Genomic DNA, 25037 nt, shown 5'->3' with positions numbered 1-25037 from the left:
CATGAACTTGTTGTCCTTCCGGGTCAAAATTGAAAATGAACTCTTATGGTGCTTTTTTCAAGGCTTTTGGTGTGTGTTTTTTTATTTTTTTTATTCATTGTCAATTACACTAAATTATATGAAATTATACCAAATTTTTTTGTTTAAAAAGGAATACATTATTAATTATTATTACTAATCGTTAAGATCAGAGGATGTTGAGTGGATCACAGACTGGTATATGTCAAAGTTTGGTCAGGGTACTGTTTTGAAACCATTTAAACATTTTAAACACCCAAAGGTCAATGGAAGTAATCATTAATTTTACCTACGAAGAATGTTGTATGGGTTCCAAACCATACAATGTGCATCCATGTTATTTTTGGGCCATTTGGTTGAAAGAAACCCATATTACACACATAAAAAACTTTGAAAACGGGTCAAATTTGACCGGAGGACAACACAAGGGTTAAAAAACATCTATACAAGTAATCTAAAGTGACTAGGCCCTAACATTTAAGAAAAGACAGCAGGGAACAATGTCCATTGTTCTTCTGTAGTTGAGGCTGGGACAAGTGTTTGAGGACAAAATTGAATATCTGTTTGCATTTCATCTCTTCATTATAGCTATTTTCCCTCACACTCCCATCAGTAAAGAACTGCCACATCTATCTGCAATGGCCTATCTGTACCACACGGGGGAGCCTTCACTTAGAAGTAAAAGAGTCCGAGCAATGCTGCAGACGACCGCACAGCTGATCTGAGAGCAGCTCTTTGTTCTGTTCGCCATCATGATTGAGATGAAGACCTCAGAGGACAGACAGAGGAGGAAGATGGGGACTCCAGATCCTGGATCAGTGTCCTTGCTGTCTGTGCTGACGATGACGGCAGCAGAGAGGCCTGCGAGGAGGTGTTGGGAGGAGGGAGGGGGAGGACGAGATGGAGGAGGGAGACCAGGAGCAGCAGGTTGAAGACGATGGAGATGATGAAGATGAAGTGAAGGAGCCAGAGAGACAATGAGTCCAGGCGACATGTGGACGGACCTGCAGGTGGACACAGATGAGGAAGTCTTTATCGTAACATCTATAAAGTATACATTGAACATTAAAAACACCTTGTTATCAAAATTAATAATTCAAATAGTTTCATTTATTTTAACAAGCCAGTGTTATAGCCAGGATTTTATTATATATCATATTAAAATATATTATAGTATGTTTTATTTATTTGGTTTCAACCAGATCATTTTACACTCGTATTTATCATCAGCTCATAATGTTCAAATTCTCTGATGTGCTAAAAATAAGTTTCTTAAATTCTGACTAAATAAACTGTATGCTTAAGGTCACTTAGAGTATCTAGCCTACTGCCAACTATTTTGATAATCGCTTAATCGGTTTGAAAAATAAATCAAAAGTAAAACTTCTCTGATTCCAGCTTGTTAAATGTGAATATGTTCTAGTTTCTTCTCCTCTGTGACAGGAAACTGAATATATTTAACTTGTGGACAAAACGAGACATTTGAGGACGTCATCCTGGGCTTTGGGAAACACTGGTCCACATTTTTACCCAATTTCTGAGATTTTATAGACTAAACAACTAATTGATTAATCAAGAAAATAATTGACAACTTAATCAATAACAAAAGTAATCGTTAGTTGCAGCCCTTCCCTAGAGTACATGAATCGGCAAAAAGGAGCTCAGTGGGCCCACCACTCGCAAGGATAGGCATTAGGGTCGGATGCATTGTGAGCTGCACTCGGGCAGGCAAAACAGGGCTTGGCTCAGGCCGTGTTCAGCAAGGGAGGAGAACTGCGGACCCCAACCCTAAGTTCAGCTCCTCTGGTTCTTTAGTTTCTGAAACTATTTGGTGTAAAACCAGAACGTGTTCCTTATTCTCTGGGGTTTTCCTCCCTGTATGATTGTTGAGTGCTCTATACCCTAGACTCCAGTTAAAGTGAATGAAGAAGAGTTGTCTTACTGTTGCTGTCCTCAGAGCTGGTAGACTCACAGTGAAGAAACACACAGGTAAATGTAAACAGCTGATCGGACTTCCTGAAAACAAAAAAACAAAAACTAAACACAACCAATTAATAAGAGCGTCTAGACAGGAAGTCTTACCTGAGTCTGTGCTGTTAACTGAGTCTGTGCTGTTACCTGAGTCTGTGCTGGTGTTGGTGGGAGACTCTTAGCTGCAGGTGTCCAGACTGTTTCAGGTGAGTGAGACTCATCATAGAGACAGAGGAGAGGCGGTTGGAGGACAGATCACTGATGGAGACAGTTTGATTGTGAAAAGATGGATCTGAGGTTTCTGCTTTGACCTCATATATAAAGTTATGACATGTTATTCAGTCTGACCTGAGTGCATAACGAAGCAAAAGAGAGAAATTAAACACTTACATCTTTTGTATCTTCCTGCAGCTGCTGAAGCTGGGCAGACTATGGATCAGGTTGTGGGACAGATCACTGCAGACAGAGAGACAGACTAATGTGCAGCAAAATTGGACATACACTAACAATCACTGAGTCAAAATTGACCCAATGTGGGTCAACAATGCCCCATGGGTTACTTTAACCAGCACCGATGGGATTGTGTTACTGGGGTTACTGGGTCTGATTGTATTTTAGTTGTTTCATGTAAGCATTCACATCAGCCTTAAAATGTTAGTGTAGATGAATGTGCAATGTCCAAACAAAGAGGTTAAATGAGATAAGATGACTCTTACAGCCTCTGCAGGTGGGGCAGCTCCTCACACATGTTGTCAGGTAAGGTGGAGATGTGGCTGCCTGTGATGGAGCTGAAGACATCAAACAGTCTCTGATATTTATTCAGCCAGGTTTCTTGAGTTGTTCAAATCAGTGACAGAGAACTGAACAACATGACGAGGGTTTTATTAGACGAAAGTATTAAAGAGCCCGTTTTTTGTGTGTTATATAGTTGTTTGTGTACGTAATAGATAGTATAAAGAACAAAAAAAGAAAACATTTCACTGGAGCTTTCTCTCCCACTGACTTCTCAACTGCCTGGAACGCCAGTGTGAAATTTCTCAGTTAGTGATGCCACTGATTGAGAAACCCAGCTCAGTTTTTCATATGTGCTGCCCATAGGTGCTGCCTGTGGAAGCTCAGCCCGCCCAGCGTCTTGTTTGAATTTAGTTGACCAATCACAACAGAGTAGGCCAGCTGACCAATCAGAGCAGACTGGGCTTTTATAGGAGGGCTGGCCAAGAGCTCAGACAGGAGCCGTCACACAAATAACCGGCGCATGTACTGACGCAACGATGTTTTCAGTGAGTGTTCGAAATCTGGTTTGGTCGTACCCGATATAGTTCACTATTTAACCCTCCTGTTGTCCTCGGGTCAAATTTGATCCATTTTCAAAAAGTTTCTATATCAGAAATTTGGGTTTCTTTCAACCAAATTGTCAAAAAACAACGCTCTTCACAAGTAAAAACAAATGATAAGTTGTCTACTTTCAGTGAATTAAACTTTTATAGCATTTGAAGAAAAAATGATAAAAGAACATGGGAAAACAGTGATACAAATGTTGGAAAAAGCTTCAAAAACGTGGAAAACCCCCCAAAAAATTGGCAAACATCGGAAAAAATGATGAAAAACGTTGGGAAAAGCGACAAAAGTGTAACAAAAAACAACAAAGTTTTCATTTTAAATTTTGACCCAGAAAAATTTAAAGTTGCATGCTCAACAGGAAGACAACACAAGGGTTAATAAAGACTACATAGGGAATAGTGAGTGAGTGAATGAGGGAGCGGTTCCCAACACAGCCAGAGTGTTTCAGGTAGAGGAGCTGCAGAAATGGGCAGGATGAGAAACAGAACATGTTCTTTGAACATCAAAGCATGTAAACCTATTCTAGTAGATCCCAAGAGTACAAATATGATGCTGGGAAGGAGCATTATAGGGGCGTTTTAAGGTAGAGTATTGGGATTGTGACTGTTGTTAATCAACTGTTAATTAAATGGGACTTACAGGGTTTTTAGTCTGTTGGTCCCTGTGAAGTCTGGGAACTCTGCGATGCTGCTTCCACTCAGCGACCTGACACAAAAAAACAAAGAAAATGTATTTTGTATTTGCTATGTCATTATTCCTTATATTGGTCTTGTTCATAAGCGTTCCTATCGTTCTTTCAAATGATTAAAAAAATAAAATGACTAAAATCACAATTCATTCGACATGTAGAGGACAGAGAAATCCAATTAAAGTAAAAATAAATAAATGTATGTACAGTGTTTCAGAAAACAACAGTGTGATTGATGTTCTGTCCTCATAACTGTGTCTATACATAGTTCCCATGTTACTGGATTACCTAAAAAGTCTATAAGAAAACTACAACTAGTGCAGAATGCTGCAGCTAGAGTCTAAACTAAAACCAGGAAAATGGATCACATCACCCTATTGCTTAAAGGGTAACTTCCATTTTTTTCAACCTGGACCCTATGTTCCTATGTTTTTGTGTCTAAGTGACTGATGGGAACAACAATCTTTGACATTGGTCCAGTATTAAGTGAGATCGCTGCAGTCAGCAGCAGGGAAACAAGCTACAATGTAAGTTAACAGGGCAGTTATGCAGCTTGTATTTACCTTCACAAAGTGCTTGTTTTGCAGCTGACAGACTCAGATTAATATTCTAAGTGTCTGACAACATTATGGAAAGGATTTCTAAGGAGGTCAACTTTTCTGTTGAAGAGTAAGATCTGCGAAATTGTGTTCACTAAAGCCACCAGACTCCACCATGTTCTTTTAAGTTATTTCACTCTTAAATGAAGTCTCTCCTCATGGAACTGTATCAATACACAGTCCTCCTTCTATCTGTGTTTCTATAGTGTGGATACATACAGAGTTTGGAGGTCTGGCAGCAGCTGGAAAGATGAGTGTCCCACAGTGTGAAGAGGATTATTCTGGATATTTCTGTCAAGATCAGCAAATATGTTGAAAACATGAAAACATACATTGTCACATTTCATTTGAATGAATGAAAAAATGAATGAATGAAATAAATCTTCATTTCGAGCGAAATAAAAACCTATAAAATGTATAAACGAATAACAAAAATAGAAAATATATAACAAAAAAACTAAACAAAATTTCAACATAACACTCGACCCGTTCAAAAAGGGACAGGTAGAAGGCCCAGGCTTATCAGGTCCGACCGCCATTCCTTACAACTCAATCACAGTCAAACAAGGGCGTAGGTTTAGTTTCAACATTGGGGGGAAAGAGGGTGGGGGGGTCGTCGCGGGGGGGTCCCCGAAGAAACCTTCAGCGTCAACATTTCATTTTCGGAATTCTGGAGAATTTCTCTGCATTAATTTAATGCTGCAAATGTCTTTATTTATGTAAAGATTATTCTCATGCATTGTTCAAAACTTTCTGAATATTCAAAACATCCCACGTGTTTCGGGATGTTTTTTTTGGTTATCATGTACATCTACAACAACAAATCTGTCAAACAAGAGAAATCAAACAGACCATTTCAAAGTGTGTAATGCATATACAAAATCAGAACACTAAAAAAGGCAAACAGCATTGTGGGTGATCAGGGACACTCCCTTGCCATCTCTTTTGAACTTTAACGTTTTGTTCTGGTTTCTTGTCTTTTGTTGCCAAAAATGCCATGTGATTTCTGCTGCAACCTAATTTACCCACGGGAACAATAAACTAACTAACTAACTAACTAACTAACTAACTAACTAACTAACTAACTAACACTGTTAATTGGCATCAAGGACCCTCATCTATCACGTGTGAATTATTTTGGGTCCAGTGTGAAGGTTTTACCCACATCGCCTCGATGGAAGGATTTCCAGAAAAGCTGTTTCCTGGGAGGACTGAGATGTTGTTGTTCTGGAGATTCCTGCGGGAAATACATTTGACAAGTTTTATATATCCATTTTTAAAATGAATGATAAATTTAAAAAAAACATGAACTGTGTGTTTTCCTCACAGGTCTCTCAGGTTGTTCAGGTGTCTGATGGCTGCAGGGAAAATGCTGATCCTGTTGAAGCTCAGGTCTCTGCAGACGCACAAAAGACATCAACACGGAAGATCAGTGTAAATCATCCATCAATCAGTAATCAATGTAAATATAATCAATCATAGACATGGCCAGTGCTATTAAAGTAAAATACAAATATATTTATATTTATATAATATATATTTTTATATCATCCACGTTGGTGAAGTCAGGTAACATGAGGCTCGGTAAATATTAAACATGTTATTGCATCGTTGCTAGTTACTAATGTCCTTTACAGTACATCAGAGATCTTCAACATGGGGGTCCACAGAGTTACTGCAATTACCTCAAAACTGAAAATGTATCAACATGAATCCAACATATTATTAGCAAATATAAATCAGCCTATTTGTGGAAAAAAAAACATTAAAGTGCTAATAATATACAAATTTTCATGTGCGTAATTATATTTAAAGGTTGTACCAGAAAAGATTTACATGTTTTAATTTTCAAAAAAACACTATTTTTGTTGTACTGCACATTGCTGCAGCTCCTCTTTTCCCCCTGTGTGTTGAGCTCTCGGTTTTAGCTACAGAGTGAGACATCTCACTTCTGTTCCATCTTTATTGGGAGTCGCACATGAGCAGTAGCTAGGTAAGGACTACTAGCCAGTCAGAAGCAGAGTATGAGGGCGTGCCCTGAAAGTAAGGACTACTAGCCAGTCAGAAGCAGAGTATGAGGGCGTGCCCTGACAGTATCTAGGTAAGGACTACTAGCCAGTCAGAAGCAGAGTATGAGGGCGTGCCCTGACAGTATCTAGGTAAGGACTACTAGCCAGTCAGAAGCAGAGTATGAGGGCGTGCCCTGAAAGTAAGGACTACTAGCCAGTCAGAAGCAGAGTATGAGGGTGTGTCCTGACAGTACCTAGGTAAGGACTACTAGCCAGTCAGAAGCAGAGTATGAGGACGTGCCCTGACCGTACCTAGGTAAGGACTACTAGCCAGTCAGAAGCAGAGTATGAGTGTGTGCCCTGACAGTACCTAGGTAAGGACTACTAGCCAGTCAGAAGCAGAGTATGAGGGCGTGCTATGCTAGCAGCTAGGCGAGCATTATAACGTGTGTTCCAAAGTGACCCACGTTTGTCTCTGAAGTAAAGGCTGGACTACAATAGAGCTGTTTGGAGCAGTTTGTGAACAGTGTTTTCTGTTGGAGATGGTAAGTCCCTTTGGGGGGGACTTTGGGCTTTTTCACTTTGTAAACCTATAACATGCACAAAAATATATACAGTACAGGCCAAAAGTTTGGACACACCTTCTCATTCAATGCGTTTCCTTTATTTTCATGACTATTTACATTGTAGATTCTCACTGAAGGCATCAAAACTATGAATGAACACATGTGGAATTATGTACTTACAAAAAAGTGTGAAATAACTGAAAACATGTCTTATATTCTAGTTTCTTCAAAGTAGCCACCCTTTGCTCCGATTACTGCTTTGCACACTCTTGGCATTCTCTTGATGAGCTTCAAGAGGTAGTCACCTGAAATGGTTTTCCAACAGTCTTGAAGGAGTTCCCAGAGATACTTAGCACTTGTTGGCCCTTTTGCCTTCACTCTGCGGTCTAGCTCACCCCAAACCATCTCGATTGGGTTCAGGTCCGGTGACTGTGGAGGCCAGGTCATCTGGCGCAGCACTCCATCACTCTCCTTCTTGGTCAAATAGCCCTTACACAGCCTGGAGGTGTGTTTGGGGTCATTGTCCTGTTGAAAAATAAATGATGGTCCAACTAAACGCAAACCGGATGGGATGGCATGTCGCTGCAGGATGCTGTGGTAGCCATGCTGGTTCAGTATGCCTTCAATTTTGAATAAATCCCCAACAGTGTCACCAGCAAAGCACCCCCACACCATCACACCTCCTCCTCCATGCTTCACGGTGGGAACCAGGCATGTAGAATCCATCTGTTCAGCTTTTCTGCGTCGCACAAAGACACGGGCGGTTGGAACCAAAGATCTCAAATTTGAACTACTCAGACCAAAGCACAGATTTCCACTGGTCTAATGTCCATTCCTTGTGTTTCTTGGCCCAAACAAATCTCTTCTGCTTGTTGCCTCTCCTTAGCAGTGGTTTCCTAGCAGCTACTTGACCATGAAGGCCTGATTTGCGCAGTCTCCTCTTAACAGTTGTTCTACAGATGTGTCTGCTGCGAAACTCTGTGTTGGCATTCATCTGGTCTCTAATCTAATCGCTGCTGTTTACTTGCGATTGGCTCTGCCGTGACCTGACTTCGGCTGTTATCCTCAGCAGCACAGGTACTGTTGTCTCATCTTACTTTCCTGGCGCGCCGCTCATGTGATCCAATTTCGTTGTAGCGTGATGTTTTGCGACTGCACTTGGAGACACATTCAAAGTTTTCGCAATTTTCCGGACTGACTGACCTTCATTGGTTAAAGTAATGATGGCCACTCGTTTCTCTTTACTTAGCTGATTGGTTCTTGCCATAATATGAATTCTAACAGTTGTCCAATAGGACTGTATCAACCTGACTTCTGCACAACACAACTGATGGTCCCAACCCCATTAATTAAAACCACTCCAGTGGAGCTGCTCAGTGGCCAGCAGATCAGACTGTGGTTGTACTGGGCAGCTACCAGGTATGAATGTGGAACTGTGTGAATGTGATCAGGGCGTTCCTGCAAAAGAGAGGCTGCCTCTCAGTGAACCTTCCCTGAATAAATAAAGGTTAACTAAAGGTTAAATAAGGGAAAAAAATTCCACTAATTAACCCTGACAAGGCACACCTGTGAAGTGAAAACCATTTCAGGTGACTACCTCATGAAGCTCATTGAGAGAACACCAAGGGTTTGCAGCGCTATCAAAAAAGCAAAGGGTGGCTACTTTGAGGAATCTAAAATATAAGACATGTTTTCAGTTATTTCACACTTTTTTGTTAAGTACATTGTGGCGGTGTGGAGGGAGTGTGGGGTGGATGTGGTGGCTCAGGTGAGCAGGTCTGATTGCTACAGCTGCAGCGAGTTGTCTAATCATGCTCTCCCTTTAAAGCAGTAGTGAGCCGGAGCAAGCTCTTGATGGCCGACTGTGAGAGAGGAGACGTGGACACTGTGTGGTGGGCTGGACAGCGCAAGTTTTGCCCTCGCGACCGAGAGCCTCGGGCCAAGAGGGAGCGAGGGAGCTCCAGACGGATTGTGGGACAATTCCTTGCTGATGCGTACCTCAAATAAAGAGCTGTGGCAAATATTCCTCCCTGTGTGTTTGTGGTTCGCTGTGAAAAGAGGTCTACAGCAGTGGAACTGCTACATACATAATTCCATATGTGTTCATTCATAGTTTTGATGCCTTCAGTGAGAATCTACAATGTAACTAGTCATGAAAATAAAGAAAACGCATTGAATGAGAAGGTGTGTCCAAACTTTTGGCCTGTACTGTATAACACAATAAAGGAAAGGGAAAATGCCAAAAAGCATAATATGAGCACTTTAATGATAGGCTTTGTGGCCTATATATGTCCACAGATACAGTTTAAGGATTCACTGTGCCTCATGGATGTTTAACATTAAAACATAATTTATAAAATCATGCCATTGTATTTATATGCACTATAAAATTATTTATAAAGGCTTTAGGCAGCACACACCTTATTGTAGGCCCAGTTTAGTGTGCCAAGCTTTAGTGTGTAACTTTTTGACATTAATGAACGTCTGCTACATGCAAGCCATTGCCAAATGTACAAAGCTAATTAGGACTATCAGCTCCACACAACTCTCTCTGTATTTCTCAGTATGGCTATGTTCAGAAGAGGGGTGTCGTCCGGCGACTTTCACGCACAGAAGCTTGAGTGAAGATAATGATCTCATCCTCCGTGTCCTCCTTGGCTACTAGCAACTGTGCGGTCACGGAAGGCTTCTATCATGTGGATGCGTCGACATCTTGTTGTCATTACTTAGAATTCCTCATGTGGGCGACAGAAACTACACACTATCGCTCAAGTTAAACTGTGCATATAGAGAATGATTGCCATAGAACTTTCTTTTATTATCTAGTTTGACAGTCAGTCATAATGGAAAAAAACCCCACAAATTAACTACTTTAAGGTAGATTTTTTTCTGTTTAAATTCACAACGTCATCCACGTGTGTAAACCGTTTCACAACGTGCACCAGTCGCTGGTACGAGGACGCGTTGAAACAAACTAAAATGAAAAATACGAAATGTAATTAAGAATGCAGTTCAGTTGTATGGGAATGTAATTCTTAGGACACAGCGTGCTGTATTATCAATTATTGCTAGTGCATCATTGATATAGATGTTTAAATTATATAACATTTCTAATGATTAAAAGAGTCATTATAGTAGTTAGTCAGTCAGAATAAAGCTCCTCAATAGGATTTAGGAAAAATGAATAAAGTTTGAAATTCAGTATTAGTGAACTCCAAATACAACTCCGATATATTTCATTTTAAACTTCTAAAGTCACTTTGTTTATCTCTGTTAGACTGTTGTTGTGTTCGACATATATAGAACTTTTGATGAAGATTTGGAGGAAGTATTTTTATAGTGACCTCAGAGTCTTTGATGTGTGTGTGTGTGTGTGTGTTTGTGTGTGTGTGTCTATAGACGTGCCTTAATGTGCACGTCTGCTGAGAAACAAAGAGACCGCAGGCGGATCTATCTCATACAGCTCTACGTTGTAATAGACCAATCCAGATAAATGCCAGCCAGATGCATTCATGCTGTAAATATGCAGTGAACCTACACACAGTAAGCAGAGTACCCAGGGAAGGGTTAAAATCAAGGGCAACTGGACTTAGTTAAAGTGAGAGTTAAAGGTGCCCTGAAGACGTTTTATCTCTCATGCGATAGGCTTCTTCGCTTCTGGCTGAACAGTAGGGAAACCCAGCTATTAAACCGCTGTGGGGTCGCTGTTAAGATGATCGATACCGCTTCAATCGTTAGTGCTCCTGGTGTTGTAACAACATTGGTTATGGCAGGGGCAGGACTAGAAGGGGGGACCTGCCTCTGAAATATGATTGCCTGGAATCACCACTGGGTTTGAAGGCATTGGAAACACCGGAGGCCAAGTCTGAACAACCATTGTTGGCATTCGCACATGAGGCTAAATGTGAGCGTTTGTTCCTGGGAAGAGATGAAAGGACAGCATTGTAAGCGGGGGATAAGTGTTGCAGGAAACTAAACGAATGCTCCCATTTGGCCTCGTCTTGGGCGACGCTAAGCTCCGCACAGAGCCGCTGCAAAATAGCCTCAGGAAGGAACTTGTTTTGGTGGAACGTGTACGTTCAAAAGTAGTTTTAGTCGTGCAACAGAAAACTCAGATTGGACAGATAGTCTAGCTAGCTGTCTGGATTTACCCTGCAGAGATCTGAGGACCAGTTAACCATAGTCCTCACAAATCCACCGGAGGTTAGAACGCCAACACAGAGACAGAGGAAGGTAATGGACATCGGTGAAAAGACATGCATCAGAGCAATTTCCTGCGGCATCGGAGCAACCCCGGAAGTGAAACGTCGTGGCTATAGACTAGATTGCAGTGACTCATGACCCTCTGTTTTCATCACAGGCCAGAGGTCATGTGATATGCGAAAAATAAACATACATTGGAATACTATTCAGATTGGGCAATTAAGATGACAAAATAATGACCTCACTGTTTCACTTTACAATTAATACATGTAGTTGTTTAAAACCAACAGACCCAAGTGGGTGTGACTCTCATAAATACAATTCAAATTCCTGGTACAACAATTTAAGATGGCTACACATTTTTCAAAAGGTGACATAATTGTGACATGATGTTTACAAAAAAGATAAAAAATAGCAGTTTAAAATAGGGCTTGTTAAGATGACTAAAACATTGGCCTCCCTGCTGCACTACAGACAACTAGAGTGTCAAATATTAAAAATAGTTACAATTTGGTGCAAAAGACGTCGAACCAACAGTTGAGGCAGCCACTCTTTCCACTATTTGTGGTCTGTGCGCTCATTTCTTATGTCTCTATTGGCCGATTACAAGTGTGACTTTTACAGCTCATAGTCAGAAGACAATTTAAACATTATAAATATAAAAACCAGGTCAAAATCAAAGATGAGATAATACTTAAAGGAAAGGCACAATCTCAAAGTCCTCATTTAGTCCTCCTGTTTGAGCATTGAGCTCAAACTTTACCTCCTTTGAAACAATCACTTTTTTGTACTGTCCCAGCAACTACATGGATGTGCACAACATCGTCTTTTTGTATTATTGCATGTCTCATAAAGCCTTCTCACTTACAGTTTGGTTGACATAAAGCCCTAAAAAAGTCAGCAAAGACGTTCCTCAGCCATCATAGAGTTTAGCAAATCAAGCAAATCAATGATTACAGTCTTTAAAAGTAGGCTCCAGTGACCTGTTTCACAGCCTGAATATGCAAACTCTCTGGTTCTGTGGGAATGTCCGAGTCTCAAAGTCAGCTAATTCTGCTTTCAGTGTCATATCATTGCAGTTTAAAAAACACTTTCCCATCTCTTTGGTTTGGAGCACAACTAGGGGGGCCAAAATGTATTGTGAACCTAAATTGATATGTCGGCCAGATCAAAGTTTGCGAAGGGCCGGATTTTGCCCACGGGCCTCGAGTTTGACACGTGTGCTCTAGCTTCTCTTTTCTAGTTTTTGGGCTGAGATTGGAGCGTGTGCAGTAGATGCTGTGACCACACACGGCGAGGCTGTTTGAACTGCACTGGTGGCTCAATTAAAGGATTAACCCGCTGAAGAACAACATGAGACTACCCTCCATCCTAAATCCTCATGTTGTTTACATGGTCAAGATATCCATTTGAATAAATATACATTTAATGGGAATGAATGTGATGTTCTGGAGAAACGCTCAGAGATATTTGGTCTCAAGTTCTTTGAAATGTCAGATGTCTGTTGTTTCTTTTCATATGATGAAAATTAAATGATGTTTTTATGTGACTGGTTTGTCCTACATGTTTATTCATTTTAATATTAAGTCAGTTCATGTAAGGGCATTTTTACATATCTTCTTAAATTCACATTTTTAAGGTATTTGCATATAACTGATCTCTGTGTGTTTCATATTTAAATGTTCAAAACAAACTCAACTGTATAGTGACGCCCACATGTTTTCCAGAGCAATGTGTAAAGAGATAATTTGGCGCTAAAGTTTAACGTTGAGGTTTGCTTTTTGAAATTCCTTAAATCTCTTTTTGAAAACAAACCCTACGTGAGGTGAGAAACAAGGGCCCTTAAAAGTTAAAATAACTAAAATAGACAGACTATAATATAAAAATATCACCACACTTTGACTGGTTTCACCTAAACTGGATTTTAAGACTTAATATAATATATCATAACTGTGTCCCTAACATTATTATTTAACATTCCTCATATGTTCTCTGAACATTTCTGCACGTTGTTGTTGTTGTTACATCACTGAATCTTAATTAAAAAAGTGTTTATACCTTTTATTATAATTATTATTATTATGATTGAATGACAAATTCTTCAGAAAAAATAGCAAATGTTTGTTAAAATCTACTTTATTTTTTTATTCTAACAACTTGAACATGTATTACTTGTTTCTGTTTTAAATTAGAATCTTTTACAGACTGAATCTTTGAAGTTTAGAGTGGAACCCTCTGAGGAGAAAGACGGCGCGTCCAAACAGTGTTTGACAAAACTCCTACTCTAAGCCATTTTATTTCAGACACTTATTTACTATTTTAATCATATATAATCTAAATACTTTAGTAAACTAATTTCAAACACCGAAACAATTCTCACAACACATCATAAGTTAATACTTGATGCAGAAAACCCACAATTTTGACAAAGATGAATAAAGTGCTCAATCAATCAATCAATCAATCAATCAATCATTCAATCATTCAATCAATCATTCAATCATTCAATCATTCAATCAATCAATCAATTCCCATACACTCTAAGAAATAAATCCGTGAAGTAACAGAAAAACTTCTGGCAGCTCATTACCCGGACTTAGTCCCCTAATTTCTAAAAAAAATGGAAATGATGTGTCTAGCTACAGTTAAAATCCAGAACATTGTGTTAGCACTATATAAAAGTCTCTCACACAAAGCTGCTCAGTTATTAAACTTCTGAATACGTTAAAAAGCATCAAAAAGGTCGGGGGGAAAAAGCAACACAAACGTTGTAAAAGTGTCACAAAAGATTGGAAAAAAGCGACAAAAACTATAAAAATAAAAATTCTAAAAATTTCAAAACAATGTGGACTTCTTTAATCTCCCTCAATCAACCTCGGTGCCCGACAAAAGCTGTCGGAGAACAAACTGCAATTCAAACTGTGAAACCAACTAAAATATAACTGTGAATCACATTCTATATGGACAATTTCTGTTAAAATATACAGCCATACAACTGTTAATACACAGATATTTCTTAGAGTGTAATTAAACGACACAAGGACGTATCTGTATGACAGACGGATGAACTGCATGTTAAAGGAACTTTGAGTGCTAGCCTAGCATCCTGCTCACATAACCAGCAGCTTTGCAACAATATTAACATTATTAATAATCATAGATGTATATACGTAGATACCTCATCCGTCACTGCTGTTCGTTAGAACAGTATCCTGAGTAAACTTTGATATAAACCAGTCTGTGATCATCCAATCATCATCCTCTGATATTATATAATATATATATATATATATATATAACTAAAAAAATAGATATAATTTCATATTCCAAGAATTGTAAAACCGGTGGTAACAAGTTGGTATTGGTGGTTTATGTAATGGTGGTAGTGGGGAAAAAGTGTAAAAAAGGGACAAAAAGCATTTTAAAAAGAGCGTTAAAAAAAAAAAGCATCAAAAAAGTGTTCATTTTCAATATTGACCCCGGGAGGACAACAAATTCATAGTCGACAGGAAGACAGATATGATAGCAGAGCAGGTGAGAATGTGCCACTTTGCAATAGAGCATAACACACAATAAAGTGAGAGTGCGCAATACTGCACGAATAATGGAAGAGAGTAAACAAATGCTACTATAATAATATAATAATCAGCGTTGACTCACAGCAGCAGCAGCTGTCCGAGGGCGCTGAACGCTCCGTCAGGGACGTGGCGGATGTCGTTGAGGGCGAGAGTCAGAGCCTGCAGCGCCGGCAGGTCCCTGAGAGCCAGAACGGGAACCTCCGTCAGGACGTTGTCATCCAGCCGCAGGTGGCGGAGAGACCGCAGGCCTTTGAAGGAGGCGGCCGGCAGACGGGACAGCAAGTTCGCATCCAGACGTCTGGACAAGATATCAGGAGAGAGACGTTTTAAAAGCTGCAATATCAATAAAATGTAAAATTGTTACTACTTATTATGTTGTCTTTTTCTTTAATTTGAAATGTACGGAAGCATATTGCTGCCATGCAAAACATATCAGATTCACGTTATTACGTGAAAAATGTATGGTAATAACAAGATGTTTTTCACATTATGACAAGGGATTTTGCCATAATTTTTTTTTTAACATTATGACAACATATAAACTAATCGAGTTATAACAAAAGAAAGTTCTTGCTATTACAATGTACTACTTATTGCGTTGCAACGTTAAATGATCCTGTAATTAAGTGAAACTTTTCATGTTTTAACGTGAACATTTATAGTGTAGTAACATGTAACGTTTCATACGTAACGTGATAATTCATCCTGTTAGAACATGAAACGTCTGTTTGAATGAAGACACGGTGTGCAGGCAGATAAATTGCGAAGTATGGCCCATATATACAATTTGATTAAGTTCTACTGAGAATTCTGCTGCTATTGAGGATGGTGGATGATATTGTGATAATTATTTGTACACCATAGAAGGAGTTTAAAATGGATGGGGCTGTACAGAAGGAAGAATGAGTCTCAGCCCAAGGCATTTCAGACGTGGCAGCCATTCACTTCCGTAGTTCTGATCTTTGTTTAACTGTAAATGCTTATTTGTTTATATGTGGAGCACATTGTGCGTTGTGCTCACCCCTGTTCTCAGAGCTTTGCACTGGCTACCTATAAATATAAATCAATAAACTGATTTCAAATTATTGTTATCAACCTACAAAGTAGGGCTCCACGATATGAGAAAAATATGCGATCACAATAACAATATTGTAAGCAGCGATAAATAAAACAGATGTTAAAGTGTGCTCAGTTCAGCATTTCAGCTGATTTCAGTATTCTGCTACAATTCAACAAATTGCTTGTTGAATTTAAAACAAATGAAAGGAAATCATCATAGCTTTCAGCTTCTATGCACCGCAGATCTGGAATCTGTTCTTTAGATTCGATTCTTAAAACTTTTTTGTTTGCCACTGCTTAGCCTGAGGTAATTTTGAGATGGTCATTAATAAATTGCCTTACTCTGGGGTGCCCAGGTAGCTCACCTGGTAGAGCGTGCACCCCATGTACAAAGGCTCCTTACTGCAGCGGGCCCCGGGTTTGATTCCAACCCCCGGCCCTTTGCTGCATGTCGTTTACCTCTCTCTCTTTCTCTCTCTCTCTCTCTCTTTCTCTCTCTTATAATGTCCTGTCAAATAAAGGCCTAATAATGCCCAGACAATAATCTTTAAAAAATAATGAAATGCCTTTCCTTGTCGTGCTATAGAAATAAAGTTTATGGTATATCACTGTGTGGCCCGTGTCCAGTATTGTTATGCCACAAAGTACAAATACTTTGTTATTGTACTCAAGTAGAATTTTCACATGTGCGTGTTTCACTTATTTATATTTCTGGAAAATTTTACTTTTACTCCACTACATTTCCTAAATAAAATGTGTACTTTTACTCCACTACATTTCCCCTCAGCGTCTTCGTTACTCACTTTTACATGCAAGAAATGTCTTTGTACGTTTAACAACAAAAACATGAAAGTTCTGTTTCTGTTTTTGTTGATTTTGTTGACTTTGAGTTTGATGTTTAAGAAGGTGTGGAGACCCTGAATATTATGCTTTACTATCAGGAAGCCACAATAAAGTTCATAATCAAAGTTTTTACTTTTAATTCTAATAATTAACTACATTTAATACCAGAAAATTACTTTTGATACTTTTTACAAGTAATATTCTAAAAGGAGACTTTAACTTCAACCAAAGTCATTTTCTGGGAAGATACTTGTACTTGTACTTTTACTCAAGTATTGTTTTCAAGTCTGTCACATTATTTTCACCTGCTTCTCGAAGCTGGATTTTCTCGTATCATTTAAAGTGAACATGTTGTTGCGACGCTGCTGTTGCTCATCTGAACTCAACAGAAGTCAGTAAGACCCCGGTCTCTGTCGATCAGGGAGGTCCACACATTCTTCCGCTGCATGGTAGTAATTTCTGGTGTTGACAGTCTGACAAAGCCTCCTGGCACAACCACAGACAGGCAGCTGGCTCCGGGCCCACACCCACCACCACCTGTGTGTGTGTGTGTGTGTGTGTGTGTGTGTGTGTGTGTGTGTGTGTGTGTGTGTGTGTGTGTGTGTGTGTGTATGTGTGTGTGAGGTTGGCCCTTCTGAACAACACAGAGGTGTTAACTGTCGGTTAGTTAGAAATGTCTGGAGGGGGATCAGATTCTCATCCACACACACACACACACACATACATACATACATACATACATACATACATACATACATACATACATACATACATACATACATACATATATGTATGTTAGGGCTGTCAATCGATCAAAAAATGTAATCAAGTTAATTACAGTCATGGGCTGCGATTAATCATGATTAATCACACATTTAAAATACTAAGATTTACTTGTAAACGTGCAGTGTTGATATAAATAAATGAGGGCTGTCAATCAATTTAAATATTTGATTGCGACCACTCGCCATAGTTAACTAACGATTAATCGCAAATGAATCGCACACTTATCGCTTCTAAATGTACTCCGGCGGTAACTCAGTTCACTTTGACAGTACACGCAAATAACTTCTAGAAGGGCTTTGAAACTCAACTTGTTAACTTGCCTTCTCTGCATCAATTTATGGTATAAAGGTCTTTATTTGTGTTAAGGAAATAATGATTCTCCTGTAATTTTCAAAACTTTCTGCATATTCAAAATATATTATATATACATGTAAGAAACGATAGTACATTTAGTTTTTCCTGTTTCTACTATTCTAGCTCGCAGTTAAGTACTTCAAATGTCTCATGTTTAGTTTATGATCATAACTATAAATGTGTACGTGCAGTCTCTTGATAATCATGGGGAGTCACTCACAGAGAACGCAGGTTCTTGAGGTTCTGTAAAGCTTCAGACGGAACCTTCTTCAGATGATTGTTCTGCAGACTTCTGTGTGACGACACAACAACAACACAAATATGAATATCAGTTATATAAATACAAAGATATCAAACTTGTTTCAGGGTGTTTCCTGTAAAACCCTCACTGGCTTCTAATAGACGACTTATTAAACCAGATAGTAACTAAATATGGAGGACAAGTTAGTTCTATAATCAATAATCAAATGCTGATAAATAGTAAGTAATGATCAAATAATATCCATTATTAGATCATGATGTCATGGAGTTCAGATTAGAGAATAATTCGGTTTTATTAGGTCAAAAAAAAATACATTTGTTTATGACAAGAACATGTTTTTTTTCGTTATTACTTTTCATACCAATTCATTCAGTTTTCTGCTTCTCGCAGTGGTATTAGACTTTGTGAGACTGTGAGAAGTTGTTTAACGTGTTTGTAGCCACAACATTTTTGACCCTTCTGACATTATAACTAAATACTTGACAGAATTTGTTCTGCTTCTCACATGGATTCTGTTACATCCTGAAACTTTCTCGTTCTCTCAAAGAAACAACAAATCTCATAAAACGTTTCTCCTCATCACATAATGAGTTGGTGTGTTTTAAACATATATTAATGAAGAGAAAGAGAAAGAGGAAATATTTTGAGTCCTGTTGGCAGCAATCATCTGCCGTAATTATGGTTTTATATTTTCCTGGCAGTAACAATAAGAACAACATTAAAGGGTAACTACCGTTTTTTTTCAACCTATGTTCTGTTTTTGTGTCTAAGTGTCTGATGGAACAACAATCTTTGACATTGGTCCAGTATTAAGAGAGATCTCTGCAGTCAGCAGCGGTGAAACAAGCTACAATATAAGTTAATAGAGCAATTGTGCAGCTTGTATTTACCTTCACAAAAGTGCTCGTTTTGCCGTTGACAGACTCAGATTAATATTGTCTGACAACATTATGGAAAGAATTTCTGAGGAAGTTGACCTTTCTGTTAAAGAGTAAGATACATCATAAACATAAAAACATACGCGAAATTGCGTTCGCTAAACCCAACAGACTCCATGTTAATAAATCATCATTCATTTTAGCATCGTAAAATTACACTTCATTCAAAGAACTATGAAAGCCGTTTTGGGTGATCTTTACACTTTTCCAACCATCACAACTCTTGGTTGAAATAAACACATAGTTTACCGATTTACATGTGAAAATATGTTGGCTCTATACACACTAAAAGTATTGTTTTTTTAAATGGAGTCTGGAGGGTTTAGCGCTATTGACCTCAGAGCTGTTTCTGGTTGAACAGAAAGGTCTTAAAATAGGTTTTAAAGGTCTATCTCTGTAGGGATCCCTTCCATAATGTTTCAGACATTTAGAATATTGATCTGAGCCTGTCAACGGCAAAAACAGAACTTTTAGTGGACCAAACTGACGATGCTCATTTGCCCCATAGAGTTACATTGCAACCCGGTGTCACAGCGTTCACGCTTAATACTGAACTAATTTCAAAGATTCTTGTTCCCGTCATTTACACACAAATTTTTTTTTTTAAGTTATTTTTTTATTGCCGTTACCTCGAGATAATGAGATAATTAACTCATTACCAGGAGAAAACAAAAGACCTTTTTTCTCTTATTTTTATAAAGTTTATCAGAGTGCCATGCCGTCAAACCACCCAACTGGCATCTCTGCGGTCCAATCAGCCCACCCTAAAACTAAAGTGCAGCCAGATACATTTCTGTAAAAAGCATTTAAACAGCCCAGATTGACTTTACTTTGGAAAAGTCTTTAAATTAAAACAATTAAAAATGCCCCATTTTGTGGGTGGTTTTAGACATCAGAATTTTTTCAAAATCAAAGATGAAAGACATTTCCACAATTTAGTGGTATTTTCTTTTTAATTTATAAGGGACACAGTTAACATGTTTTATACTTCTTGTCAATATAATTCAAGTAACGTTTATGTTATATCCATATATGGACTGTGTTAACACTTTATTTTGAAAAGTAGACATAGTCACATGTGTATCCTTCCGCTAACCTCACCAAGTCTGTCACTGTCAGCTCGATCTGGGCCGTTTCAACTTTGATCTCTGATAAACATAATTATAAGTAATAAGAGGAAACAATCTTTTGTCATCTCTTGATAACGGGTTGATTATTTCGTTATCTCGAGATAAAAATAAAGGAAGGACGGACGTTTTTGGCTTCCGGAACATTTTGGGGTGGCAGCAGCTCAGTCAGTAGGGAGTTCAAGTCCCCATACAGACCAAAATATGGTGGTGGACTGGTAGCCGGAGAGATGCCAGTTCACCTCCTGGGCACTGCCAAGGTTCTCTTGAGCAACGCACCGAACCCCCAACTGCTCTGACATCTCTCCATTAGTGCATGTATAGGTACTGAGCATGTGTGTGTAATTCAGGCCTGTGTGTAATGTGTGTAATAACAACAGAGTGAAAAACATTGTAATTTCCCCTTGTGAGATTAATAAAGTATACATTATTATTACATTATTATTATTTTAAAGTAATGCCAGAGAAAATACATTTAAAATATAATCCCTAATAATGAATTGTGTGTGTGTGTGTGTGTGGTGTGTGTGTGTGTGTGTGTGTGTGTGTGTGTGTGTGTGTGTGTGTGTGTGTGTACATACAGCAGCTTTAGACTGATAAGTCCTCTGAAAACTTCTTTAGAGATCTTCGTCAAACTGTTTCCTGCCAGCCGGCTGCAGGAAGCACAATTAATGCAGGTTAATAAACAAACGCACACTCACGCACGCACGCACGCACACACGCACACACGCACGCACACATGCAGGTTACTCACAGCTCGAGCAGGAGGTGGAGGCTCCCGAAGACGTGGGCAGAAAGCTCCGACAGCTCGTTCATACTCACATCTCTGAAACAAACAGCACATCTGTCCAGATGTTCGTCTCATCGCTCTGTTTGTACTGCTTTACACTGGTGTATATATTTTTTAATTCATTCATGTACTTAACAAGAACGAAAGAAATACTTTTTTATTACTTTGATGTTCTTTAATGAGACATCTCACAAAAAAACATTACAGCAAAATTACAACCTATACACTTAATACACTTCAATTCACCCATACGCCCACACCGTCTCACTCGCACACCCACCCACTGAGCAAGTAAAACCAAAGAAAAGCAAAGAAAGGAAGGAAAGACTGAATGAAAGAAAAGACAGATAGAAAAAAAGGAAGAAAGAAAGAAATCAGAGGAAGGAAAAGCAGAATTAACTTTTGCCGAATTAAAGTGACACAGTTTTTATTTATTCTTCAAGATAATAAGTCCCATTAAGAAAAAAAAGACATACTGTTTTTTACAGGTTAGATACATACGTTATTATCATAGATTAAACTAATTATTGAATGAAAAAAACTATAATGGATTCATCATCTGTTCATCATAATGAAAAAGAAATGTAAATCAACAATTAAAGACTAAATTAATAAGCAGTTCAGGTTATTACATCTTTGTTCAAACACAGAAGTGTTGGAACAGCAAGTTAAATTGGAATATAAATCTTTTAATAAATGAGTTTTGATCTGCATATCTTATGAATTGTATGGGAAAAGGAGAGTGAAATGTTTTTTCAGCATTGATGTAAAAAAGGTTTTTTGAATTGGATTTTATGAAGGAAGACTTTCAATGAAAAATCTCATTGATTTTATAGAAACTATTCAAAAAAATGAAAAACACATGATTTTATCACTTTTTATAGTCGTAATGTCTCATATAGCGTGTTTATTATAGTTTACAAACCTGCAACTTTATAACACACACATATATATATATATAACTTTTCGTGTTTTCAAAATTTGAGACTTTGTTTTAAAACAGTTAAACATTTGACAATTTATAATTTGCTGAAAAAGATAAATTTTTCCAACTGCTGAATATGACTTTATGTATAGAATGTAACAGTCTCTCTAACTGTTACTGACATGATTATGGCCTCTGTTTTCTCCATTATCTCTTTAGTTCTTATTTATTTATTCTTGTTTTCAGTATTTTTCATTACTTTTTCTTTTTTAAATAAATTAAATATTCAAGGATGTATTTATGAATGAGCTGTTAAAAAAAGAATCGGTTGGTCTTGTTTTTAATCATGATAATACAATTTTAAAAAAGTTGTCTTGTTTGGGGTTCATTAGGGTTTCTTTTAATGAATGTGATTCATCCCGACTGGATTTTATTGTTTCAACACGTTTCAAATACACATAACTGTCAGCTTCAGGCCGCCTATATTTGTTATATTATATATCATACTATAGTAAACATACGTGCGTTGCTTCTCTGATGAAGAAACATCGCTGAGGTTTACAAATCTTCAATCAATAAATATTTCATTTTAAAATAATTGTGTGTCACAATGAATTATTAAGTCAATATGTTTTTTGGTAGATAGCTGTAAAACATCAACTTTACATGAACATCATGTCTTTGTTCAAATGTTGGTGATACTTATATTGTTATATTTACATTTCTCTTGTGTTTCAAATCTATGTTAACAGAAATCGACATGATGAAGATAAGATAAGAGATAAGGTAAACCTTTATTACGTCATTGCACAGAGACCCATACAATGACTGAAGGTGCATTAGAGATAAATAAAAAAATATGATAGACAATAAATAGCTAAAAACAGGAATAATGTAAGACATTCAAAAACAACAAGCAACAGCAACAAGTATTTCTTGAATGTGATGTAGAAAACATATGTTTCTCTTTTCTTAAACATGACTTTGACCTGATTAACCCTCTGAGGTCTGAGGGCATTTTTACATATCTATTTAAATTAACCTTTTAAGGGTATTTGTCTATAAATGATCCCCATGTGTTTTATATCAAAATGTTCAGAGCAAACTCAGCTTTCTGTAAAGTGAGGCCCAGATGTGTTCCAGAGCAATGTATAAAGAGAACATTTGGCCCTAAAGCTGAAAAGATGATGTTTTGCTTTTTGAAATTCCTGAAATCCAAAATGTTGGTGCTTTGAATGAATTTACAAAAGCCTTGGCTTCACAAAAGTAGCGTAATATATGAACAAAATAGTAAATAAATGTCTAAAATGAAATTTTGTAATATCGCTTTTTGAATATGAGTGTTGTCAAGCATCGCTTAGACTCGCCAGTGGGTCGGTTAAATATTGAACGTTGATTATTGATTATGAGAGAGCGTACAGATTCAGATTCATGCATTTTTCATACTTCAAAAGACTGTTTTCCACCGGCCGCTTGCAGTGCAATGGGAAAAGACAACAATCATATGACGTGTGTAAGAATACATAGACTAAAAAATATAAAAAACAGATTAAAAAAACACATTTAAAAACAGAGAGTTGTACTCACAGAGAGGAGGTGAAGCTGCTCAGGTTGGAGGGAACTGATGTCAGCCCGACATCCACGCAGTCTACTCTCTGCAGCGCCCCTCCGCTTTCACACCTGCACACAGCTGGACAGCCGCCGACCACCCCCCTGCCTTCAGTGCCCCCGGCCGACATGAGAACCAGAACCAGAAGGTGCATCGTATACCTGGGGAGGAACCCAACAGCAGCGCGGCAGCTTCCTATTTGGAGTCGGAGCTGCAGTGAAGCAGCTGCAGACAGATGTAATGGTGGGGTTGGGGTGGGTGTCTCAATCTGATTGGGACGCCGTGCTGCCGCCTTCTGCTGTCTGATGGGTACTGCAGAGCTTTAAAGGATCATTCCACTACATTACAATTCAACACGTCAACGTCAATCTCTGAGATCTGGATGTTTAATTCAATTTTATTAAATTTATAGTGTCAAATTATAACTTAAATTATCTCAAGACACTTTACAGTAAGAGTAGGTCTAGACCACACTCTATAGTTGACCCAACAGTTCCCCACAAGAGCAAGCATTTGATAAGCAATATATAGAAATATGATACATAATAATTATAGCAGTGGGCATGATAGAAATATGACTATTACTAATAGTAGTAGCAGTGGGGCGCCCTGGTAGCTCACCTGGTAGAGCATGCGCCACATTAACTAAGGCTCCGTCCTGGGTTTGATTCTGACCCAAGGCCCTTTGCTGCATGTAATCCCCCCATCTCCCACTCTTCTGTCTTCAACTGTTCTATCCATTAAAGGCCAAAAAAGCCCCAAAAAATAATCTTAAAAATGAAAGAAAATAATAGTGGCAGTGCAGGCCGTTGAGCAGGACCACGGCAGCAGCTGCAGCCACAATCCAGGTGCGACCAAAATCCGAGGAAACCTGCGAGGCGAAAAAGCACAAGGACTCCGGGGAAGAAGCTAAGTTAGTAACACACATTAGGGACATGAACGCACACAGATGGAGAGAGAGAGGAGCTCAGTGTGTCGTAGGAAGTCCCCCGGCAGTCTAACCCTATAGCAGCATAACGAATGGCTGGTCCAAGGCAAACCTGGGCCACTTGACGTTATTATTATTATTACTACTTGTAGTACTAGGTAGTAGTAGGCTCTATAAATACTAAATTATTTGAAAATAAATTAGATTAAGTTAAGTTATTGTTAGCTGAACCTGCAGGAGCCTCCTGGAACATGACGAGCCAAAGATTGAAAGAGTCTATGTAGGGCTGGGCAATATATCGATATTATATCGGCATCAATATATGAGACTAGATATCATCTTAAAATGTGGATATCTTTATATCTTAATATGACACGTGTTGTCTTTTCCTGGTTTTACAGGCTGCGTTACAGTAAAGTGATGTAATTTTCTGAACTTAACAG

At 38.4% G+C, this 25037-nt stretch overlaps 1 protein-coding gene across 4 annotated transcripts; it reads right to left on the bottom strand.

Moving 5' to 3' along the window:
- Nucleotides 1–385: 385 nt before the first annotated feature.
- On the bottom strand, nt 386–25037 carry LOC120564733 (leucine-rich repeat-containing G-protein coupled receptor 5-like). 4 transcript variants are annotated; one of them, XM_039809936.1, is made up of 15 exons: nt 24288–25037; nt 23645–23986; nt 21097–21168; nt 20924–20995; nt 18236–18307; nt 15056–15271; nt 5945–6013; nt 5783–5854; nt 4837–4908; nt 3970–4035; nt 2706–2777; nt 2380–2445; nt 2137–2247; nt 1961–2055; nt 386–1022 (listed from the first exon to the last, which is right to left on the bottom strand). In XM_039809936.1, exons 2-15 carry the CDS (start codon nt 23818–23820, stop codon nt 769–771), a joined length of 1485 nt encoding a protein of 494 aa, XP_039665870.1. In that variant the 5' UTR covers nt 23821–23986; nt 24288–25037; the 3' UTR covers nt 386–768. The 4 variants fall into 4 exon arrangements, with proteins under 4 accessions (XP_039665870.1, XP_039665871.1, XP_039665873.1 ...); XM_039809937.1 differs by having other exon boundaries at nt 1961–2034; XM_039809939.1 differs by lacking the exon at nt 2706–2777.

This window comes from Perca fluviatilis, chromosome 8 (assembly GCF_010015445.1).
Source record: "Perca fluviatilis chromosome 8, GENO_Pfluv_1.0, whole genome shotgun sequence".
Taxonomy (NCBI): Eukaryota; Metazoa; Chordata; class Actinopteri; order Perciformes; family Percidae; genus Perca; species Perca fluviatilis.
Note: the sequence above shows the minus strand (reverse complement) of the source record. Positions and strands in the feature narration are given on the sequence as shown.